The 9384-nt window shown below is 41.6% G+C and overlaps 1 protein-coding gene across 1 annotated transcript in view; it reads left to right on the top strand.

Annotated features, from left to right (window-relative positions):
• MAPK9 (mitogen-activated protein kinase 9) overlaps nucleotides 1-7995 on the top strand; it is a 61370-nt gene extending 53375 nt beyond the window's left edge. The window contains exons 8-11 of the mRNA XM_019661377.1: nucleotides 959-1079; nucleotides 2058-2121; nucleotides 3451-3522; nucleotides 4908-7995. Of these exons, the coding sequence (XP_019516922.1) occupies nucleotides 959-1079; nucleotides 2058-2121; nucleotides 3451-3522; nucleotides 4908-5050 (400 nt within the window). The 3' untranslated portion in view covers nucleotides 5051-7995. The remainder of the gene's footprint in view (nucleotides 1-958; nucleotides 1080-2057; nucleotides 2122-3450; nucleotides 3523-4907) is intronic.
• The last annotated feature ends 1389 nt before the right edge of the window (nucleotides 7996-9384 follow it).

Genomic DNA, 9384 nt, shown 5'->3' with positions numbered 1-9384 from the left:
AAAAAAAAATTGTCTATTGCCAACACTGTATACAGGTGGGCAAAGCAGAGGCATCTGCCAAGTGTGAGAGTGTTGTGTGACTTAAAAGCTCTCGTTTCATTTTGATGTGACATCAGGGAAGACGCTTGCCTGTGCTTCGTGCCTGCACTGTTGGCGATGCCACCCTTAGCTCAGCTTCTGTGCCCTCCATGGCTGGGGCTTCTCAGCCCCGCCCGTCCTCCTCTCCCAGACCCAGAGACTGAAGCCTGGTTTCTCTGAAAGGGACTGCTTGACTTACTCTTAAAGAAAAAGGCTCTATTGCTCTTGAACCTTTCAGATCTCAAAGTTAATGCATCTTCGTGCTATCTGTGCTGTCACATTTACGTATTTTGCTGTGTGTGTATAATGCATACTTTTTTGCCCATATTTGTGAGGGAAAAATAAGCATGCACATTATACATGGGTAGTACTAATTCCGCATCTATATAAATGTTTTTAATTCTTTTATTTATGTTTATGAGTTAAAAGTGTAACTCTAGAAATCAATAACAATACCCATATGCAAAATAATATGATAATCGGTTTTGTTGAACTTACAACGAACTTGCAACTACGAAGAGTTCTTGGCCTTCTGTGATGCATAAATATTGTAAATTTGTTACCAGTACATAAAATTTCTTGTACTTTGTATCTGTTCTTGTGTTTTGTAATGTATTGATACATACAATTTTTTGTACGTAATATGTTAAAAAATAAATGCTAAAATTTTTTATAATACAAAAAACAAGTACCTAAATAAATGTAAACAAATAAAAATTTGAATTAAAAAATTAAAATGAAAGATTCTTTTTCCCCCTGAAAGTTTGGGCCAAAAACGTGGTGTACATTATACACGGCAAAATACGGTAGTTCTTTATTGTGAGATTTTCACATCAACAGCATCGGTTATTAATCTAACACTTTTTTCCACTCTAGCAAGTCAAGCCAGAGATTTGTTATCAAAAATGTTAGTGATAGACCCTGACAAGCGGATCTCAGTGGATGAAGCTCTGCGTCACCCATACATTACCGTCTGGTATGACCCTGCCGAAGCAGAAGCGGTAAGCAGCTCTGGTGGGAAGACTTGTGTGTAGAGGCAGGACGTACATTTCCTTGGTCTTGTGTCTGTCAGTCTGGAATGGCTACCTAAGGAGAGCAAGTCCTAGAGGTCACGCAACAGGGTAGTACTTCGGGAGTGAACATGGCACGTGCTGCAGTAGCATAATCATCTTTATGGATGCAAATGCTGATGCGTGGTCATCATATCGCCATTTTTAAGCCTCCGTTGTGTACCTGGCACTGTGCCTTGGACTCTGCTTCCATCATCTCGTTTAGGCACCCAGTCAGTCTAAGACACTCACTGAAAATCACAAGTCTGTACTTCCCAGAGGTGCTGCTGGGGAGCTCTACTTGGGAGCTGGCTCAAGTGTGTTTCTCCGTAGCAGCACTGGTTTGGATGGTTTTTAGCTGTGGGTGCGAGAACCACGTAGTGGCATGCTTAGTTCATGCCATCAGTGACATCAAGACATTTTATGTCTTGGCCTATGGATTTAACCGCATTTTAAACAGTGTTTTATATGAAAAGAATCCGATATATAAACATGTAATTTTTAAGCAGATTTTTGGAACAGTGCATCAGTGAGTTGGGGGCTGGGTTTGGAGTTCTCGTGGGAAGAGCTGCAAGCCTGAATACTCCTGTGTTGTTTAGCATGGCTTGTCAGGTGGGTCTCTAGGAAGCAGTCTGTGATGACTCATTTTATAATTACATTCGAGCAGACATCTTTAGAGTGTTTTGAGGTCATGTGATTATAAAGGGAACCATATTAGCTCTATTTTCGTTTTGGTTAATTTTTTCTTAATTACTTTGATTCTGAAACTATTGTAATACCACACTTGTGAAGAAATCTTTCATAAGTCACGTTTGAATGAAATTACATTCATATTGTAAATACATTAGAAGTTTTCCAAGTGGTTCTACCTTTTTCTTCATGCCTCATTATTTTGTGAACTGTTGACTTTACATGTAATTTAATTTTTAGCCACCACCCCAAATTTACGATGCCCAGTTGGAAGAAAGAGAACACGCCATTGAAGAATGGAAAGGTAAGGACAGAGCTTATTTTGATCCTTACTTCTGAAATTACTTGAAGTCCTATAAAGGGGCAGCTTTGCACTTTCAACAGTAGCCTGTGGGAGCAGGATGAGAAACCCATTCTTCCCATTTCTCAGGACTTGAAGATAGCAGAATTAGAGGAAAAACATGTATGAATTATATATGATTTGCTTCAAAAGAAAAAAATAAGGGCTTTTCCACATGGTCTTGCATCGTCAAATCTTGGTTTATAAACTAAACTCAGTAATTGTATCACACTTACTTTGATAACATGTTGCAAAATGTTGAGTAACCCCAATTTACAGGCTCCTGTAAAGCAGCCATGGGGAAGCTGCCTGGGGTCATGTGAACTTCTGCTGTATTTTTAGGCTGAGTAGTTGTATATGTGTTTTAAAATAGAATTTGGGCAAAATTGTACATGAAAAATATGCAGATAGTTTTTATTGCCACTATAAGATTAACCAAACAACCCACAACAAACTAAATGAGCAATAAAAGAGCCCAATTCCCCAATAAAAAAGAGAGTGAGACCAAACTAGCAATTTTTCATTAAAAAGCAGAATCAGTAGTAATTGAGAACAATAATCAGCACAGGTCAAGCCTGGTGACGTGTTCAGCCCAAGGGCCCCTCAGTGCCAGTGACTTATGTTTGCTCACTCGCCAGGGCATTGCACACGGCCACCTGCGTGCACCCACACTCGGCAGGGCATTGCACATGGCCACACTTCATGGCAGAGGCTGGCTCATAGGCCTCGAGAAATGCTTGCAATGTGCTCATTTTATTTCACGAATACTAAGATTCAAGTAATAGTTTACCTAATAGGTAATATGTTTTTCTCACAAATGAAAATTGAGAACTGAGGTTGAAACCATGAGAAAAGTTAGGTATTTGAATTCATTTCTGGGCGGTCTGGAAGGGCTTCTAGGCCACACGTGGATGCTGGTCATATTTAGAGAACCACAATAATAATGGAGAAACACGTGCAAACGGGTGTGAGAATACCCAACACTTTAAAATGTTTTGTGAGCACCACTTTGCTAGTTCTCTCTCTCCCCGCTCTCCCCTCCCCTCCACCCCCCAAAAACCTCGTGGATCCAGAACCACTTGCATTTTGGGCCACTGTCATAGTTGGGTTGAAAAGATGTAATGGATCAAAACATGGGTGTTTTGGCGTAGGTCAACTATATTTCTGAATTAACTGAATATCACAATTAAAATAACACATCACAGTGCCCATGGGGGGCTCCAGTTGTTTTGGAAGCAGGGTTTTTAGATGCAGGGAAATTGGCAAGCCTGTAACTTGGATTTCTGTTTGCAGAGCTGATTTACAAAGAAGTAATGGATTGGGAAGAAAGAAGCAAGAATGGTGTCGTAAAAGACCAGCCTTCAGGTTAGTCATCGCCTTCCTGGTGTGACACACTTTTCTCCTCTTGTTTGGCTTCTGTAAACGGCAGCATGCATTGATGCCAGTTTTGCCGGTGCTGGATTTGAAAAGCCCTTGCTTGAACTCGTGTCCCCCATTCCGGTTTGTCCTAGGGGTGGCAGCTAACATTAACTGCGGGGCCAGGCAGCAGACTAACCACTAACCTTGTTATAAACATTCGTGTTTCATCCTTGCAACAGCTACTGTTAGCTACATTTATAGATGAGGAAACTGAATTTAAAGACTTTCAATGTGCGTTACCCTCTTTGTACTGGACCCACCCAGTTAAAAAAGAAAATTAAGGTGAATCTCGATAAAATGGAATTTGGCTTTCTCTTGAGAAAATTATTCATCTAGTTATCTCATTTTTCTCCTGGATCTACCTAGTGGTAGAAGCCTGACTAACTGCGAGGTAACTGTATGGTCATCAGAGACGTAACACGTGGTGTTAACTTCATCTGTAGGATGCTACATGTTTCCTAAGTGAAATTCTTCAGTTATATTTATTTCCTCACCCCCTCCCAGTGGGAAGCGTGCACACACACGCGGAGGTGCAGATAACACTGCTTAGTTCTTATTCCAGAATTTTCTACTCAGCATGACATATGTGTCAAGCGTCCGGAGGTTATAGAACTTCAGCACGAGTTTAGGTGCTTCTTGTTAACTAAGCACAAATTTCAGACTGCAAACGCTGACCTCTTAGAGCCTGGGTATTTTATTTTTGCTTAGACCAGACTGAAATATGGATAGTAGGAAATAGGATAGCTTCATTTGCCTTAAAATGTCAGTTTTGGGGATTTCTAAAACAAAGATGAAATGAACAAAGGGCCACTACATTTTTTTCCTTTTTTGTTTGTTTGTTTGTTTGTTTGTATACAACTCTTATTTTAGAAGGTGTTTTTATTGCAAAAGAATTCTTTAAAGGTCGATGCTTTTTTCTTTGGACTAAGTGTTTATGATTATAATTGAAATGTCTGAATCCTATTTGGGCCTAAGCCTTTTGTGATGCTGGTAATTTTAGGACAAATTCAGCAGTTTTCTTTTAATATCTTTTTAAACCAGCAGGTATTTTTAAGTAGTTAACATGATCATACATGAGTACATACATGATGCTTAGCCACTGGGAAGAAAAGGAGAATGTTGCAGGGGAAAATTGGAGTATTTGGGACTCTGGGCCAAAAGAAAGATGTCAGGAAAAGTTCAAAATGTACAGTTGACTGACTTCTTGTCTGTACTAATAGTTAGGATAGGAAAGTACAAAAGGACAGAGAGGAGTGGCCCAAAGTCTCACTGCCTGGATTTGCAGCAGTGTTGTGCCTCAGGTTTTATGATGTTTGGTTTTCTTAGCACAGATGCAGCAGTAAGTAGCCACGCCACTCCTTCTCAGTCGTCATCCATCAATGACATTTCATCCATGTCCACTGAGCAGACGCTGGCCTCAGACACAGACAGCAGTCTCGATGCCTCGACGGGACCCCTTGAAGGTTGTCGATGATGAGTTAGGAATAGCAAGCTTGTCGTCAGTGAGGATGTCTCGCCTCCATGGGCCTGAAATGCTCGGGAGTTGATGGAACCACATAGAAAAACCCCATGTTCTGCATGTAAGAAACACGACGCCTTGCCCCTGCTCAGTCCGATAGGGTTGCCTACCTAGATTATAAAATGAAGCAGGTTGTGTCTGAAGAAAAAAAGTGCAAGCCACACTTTTAGAGATTTTGTTCAAGGTCATTTCAGGTGAGCAATTAGAATGGATGATTTTTTTTTTAAGTTGTATGGTAATAGTAGTGACAATTTCTCATCCTCAGTAACTGTTGGGACTTATATGCATGTGACCACAAATGCTTGCTCCGACTTGCCATCTAGCACTTTGGAAATCAGTATTTAAATGCCAAATAGTCTTCCAGGTAGTGCTGCTTCTAGAATTATGTCTTAATCCTCTTAAGTACTTTGGTGTCTGTCCAAGAAAAATCGAATTATGTGTATTGATTGGCCACCATCGTATTATCATATCTCACCTTTTATGGTATGATTTATTCTATCTTTTGTATTTTGGAAGGAATATAATTAAATCTATTTAATAAAAAATAGAACTTTTCTTAAATTTGTCATGTTTGGGGCTGAGAATTATCCCTGCTAAAACCAAGACTCTTACATGCATACTTTGTCCTCTCCAGATCGACTTAGTCTGGGATGGTTGTACATTCAGCTTTACTGCATGATAAAATTTTAAGTTTTGTTTTGTGCTGCTTAAGACACATGTGCCTTTCAAATCCTATTTACCCTAACTCTTTTGTCCTGGTCTTCTTGACTAATTATTAATTAAAAATGCTACCTAGACATTCACCTTCTTTATTAGCCACCTAACAGTCCATTTCAGTAATATGATGGCAGATGGATCCTGAATCCGTTACCGGCTGTTAGAGTAGAATTTTAGGAAATGATCACTGAAGGTGACTGCAGGCGCCTACTCGGTGCTCGCTCTGCCCAATACGGGACCAGCCCATTCTGACCCTCCGTCATTCACGGTGCACATGACCTCACAAGGCAGCGTTTCCTTTTCCAACACAATGTCTTTACTCGATTTTCTTTCTTTACTGAAAGAAACCACCTAAATCCCCCTTGGTCTGTTGTAGGAAGCAGGACTGATTCTGAACGCTTGTTTGTTGTCCTCCACTTGGTGGAGGCATCTCCTTTTCCTCAGGGAAATCCATGAATGTTCTGGGAAAACTCTTTAGAGGGACACGGAGAAAATGCCCAAAGGAGTAGTGATTAACTAGTGACTATTTCCAGATTTAAAACTGCTCACCTGAAATTGATACTTTCAGAATTTTTGATGTGGAAATTATTCAAAATTCACTAAGATGCTGTGGATTGAAGTGTCACTGCAGAAATGGAGTTGTGGTGGTCACACTTTGGCTACCTGTGCTCACAATGCTTTTCCCTTGAGCTTATTCTGTTACAGATTCATATCTTGTGTTTAATTATTTTGGAAGCTGTTGGGTCAGTATTCTATAAAATTGTTCTGAGGAGGAACTTTGATAAGAAAGTTTATTATAAATATTATCTACAATATATGATTCTCTCTGACCCAGTTGTATTTTACCGGTTGGTCTTATCACTGGAAAGTGGAACCTTTGATGAGCAAAATTAATATTGAAATAATAAATCATTTTATATTGTGAGGCTTAGACACATTCAAGTATAAGATGGAAACACTAACTTGGACTGAGGCAGAAACATCTGTTACAGGACTGGAGACAATTTTGGTTTCAGAGGCCTGATGATATAGTGAAGAAAGTTACCACTATACATATAAAAGCATTGTAAAGTGGCCTTCTCTCTAACGTACATTCTTTTAAAAGACTTTACTAAATTTATCTTTAAAAAGAAAAAGAGAAGGGCTGAGGGCGCACTGCAGCCCCACTTTCCCAGGTGCCGCTGGTACGTGGAGCTGGGCGACCCACAGATTGGCTCCCTGCTCTCATTGCTCTGTGCATTCACGGAGGGAGCCTGCGTCAGTCCGGTCGGGTTTCCTGCTAAGGCCACCTTCCATCGGGTGGCGGCAAGTGCACCTGGGACAGGCCACAGGCTGCAGATGCAGAGCTCCGTGGGAACGCCTCGCGGCTCCCGGGTACCTGCTCCTGAGCGAGCTGTGCCGAGGTCCTGGTGCAGGGCACATGGGTTCAAACTGGTCACTATAGATGAATGCCGATGTGGATAAGAACTGAAAATGTGCTCAATTTTCATCTTCTGTATTTTATTTTTGTAATTTATATTGTACACAACCCTGGAAGTAACTATTTTGGACACATATTTTTATAAACCAGGTAATTTATTATTAGCCTGGAATTTGTTTGGTGGCTTCGTTTTCAGTCAAATTGGAAATGACTGCCTCCTCTATGCCGGGTCTTGACTTCAAGCGCAGGTCCAGAGAACAGACAGAGTCTGTCAGAGGGGCGAGCATTCTAGAAGCACGTGCTGATCAGCTGTGGCCCTGGAGATGAACGTACAACTCAGGCCTTATCTTTCGAATGAAAGGCTCAGAGCCGCAGGGCTGAAAGGAGAAGCCCTCAGCGGGGCCAGTCGCCCACAGCCAGGCCCTAGCCAGAAGGCTGAATGCGATGCTGGTTCCTCCGGATGTGAGGCTGTGAGGCCCAGTGGTAACGACCTTTGGGGTGTCCGCTGATTGCTAATGTGACGCCCCCTGGTGTTTCAGATTGGTAGTAAATACAGGTGTGGCCTTTCAGATCGCATCTCAAAAGTAACATTGCCTAATGTTTTATAATAAAATATATTATGTGTGTTTTGATTGGTGAAAATAATACAGATACATTTTAAAAGAGACGTGTATAGCATGTCCAATTATTGTGTGTTTTTAAGTGACAATTGACTGTATATTTCTACATCACCATCTCTAATTACAGATTTAACGTAAACATGGGTGGATGTTGGAGTGTCATCATTTCAATCAATATTAGCAATGGTTTTTAAATTGAAAAGCAAAACATTTCTGTTAGATCTCTTACTGAAAATATTCTGCAAGTTCCTGAATCTACGTGTTCAAAGTCACGCAGTACAAAGTCACATATTTGGAGCCTCGGAGTAATTGTTTGCACACAAGGTTTAGCCAGGAGACCCCACCGGGGGTGTGTCCTGGTCTCGCCCAAAGGCCCTCCTGGCGCCTGGGTGCTTGTGGTTTGTGCATTTGTGCACGGGATGGCACTTGGATTTCATTTTGGGTTTCAAGGCACTTTAGGACATCCAGTGCTCGAAACCTCAGGAGTGGAAGGGCCCTTAGGGGCTCACTGTCTTTTCTCTACTTAAAAGGGTGAGAGTCATTCCAGACCATTGAGTATCAATATTATTTTTAAAGGTCTCTGGAGAGGAAAAACATGTCTCTTGCTATTGGTCTGGGTTCCATTTGTCTTATCTCACCCGCTTCCCATTTTCAATGTAGACAGTACTGAAATACTTCTTATTTATTGACTGAAATGATACATGTGGGTGGGTGGGGGTTTGAGTGAGATAGTTGGATACTGTCCAGAAGATTCATTCTGTGGCTACTTGTGTGAATTTGACCACAAGGTTACCTTTGACAATAAGGCAGTTCTTTGATATTTTTTTGCTTTTAAGCAGGAAAGTTGGTAACTGAAGCAGTAATAATAGTGACAGAATGGCCAGTCACGTCTCCTTGAGGCCTTAAATGACAATGATTTAAGAGGGATGCATCTGTCACCACCATTGGGAACTTTTCATTCGCTATGCCCTCAAGGCGCAGAGCCACACACTCCTTCACAGTTTGAAAGATAAAAGTTTTGGGGCCCAGGGTCCTTGTTAGCAAGGAGTTGGCCACCAGGCTTTCTCTGCCTTGGGGCTTTAGAGTTGGGGGAAAGCCAGAATCACTTCTCTAACCCCCCACCCCCACACGATAACCAGAAGGCCGCAGCCTCTGGCCTGGTCAGGAAGAGGGCCGCAGGTTGCCCTCAGAGTGTAGATCTCACTCTTAGTCATAGACACCTTTGAGATGCTAATGAAAACTGACCTTATCCCTAGATGAATGCCATGAGCACAATTTTGCCTAACTTTCCAAAGAATCCTGGACCCTGGTGGGCGCCCCATTAAGAGCTTTCTAGAAGCAGCTGCTCCATGCTTCCTGTTCTCAGCAGGAGCGGAACCTGCAGGAGGGTTTTGGGGCCTGTTCTACCTCTGACACTTTTACACAGTTCTCTGGACATCTTCACTCTGAGCCCCAGCACTAGCTGGTATTCTTATGCGGTGCCAAAAGAGAACAGAGGGCTTAGTTATAGTGAAATAGATTGTTTCCATCAT

This window comes from Hipposideros armiger, unplaced genomic scaffold (genome assembly GCF_001890085.2).
Source record: "Hipposideros armiger isolate ML-2016 unplaced genomic scaffold, ASM189008v1 scaffold_347, whole genome shotgun sequence".
Classification (NCBI taxonomy): Eukaryota; Metazoa; Chordata; class Mammalia; order Chiroptera; family Hipposideridae; genus Hipposideros; species Hipposideros armiger.
This window is presented reverse-complemented; position numbering and strand designations above follow the sequence as displayed.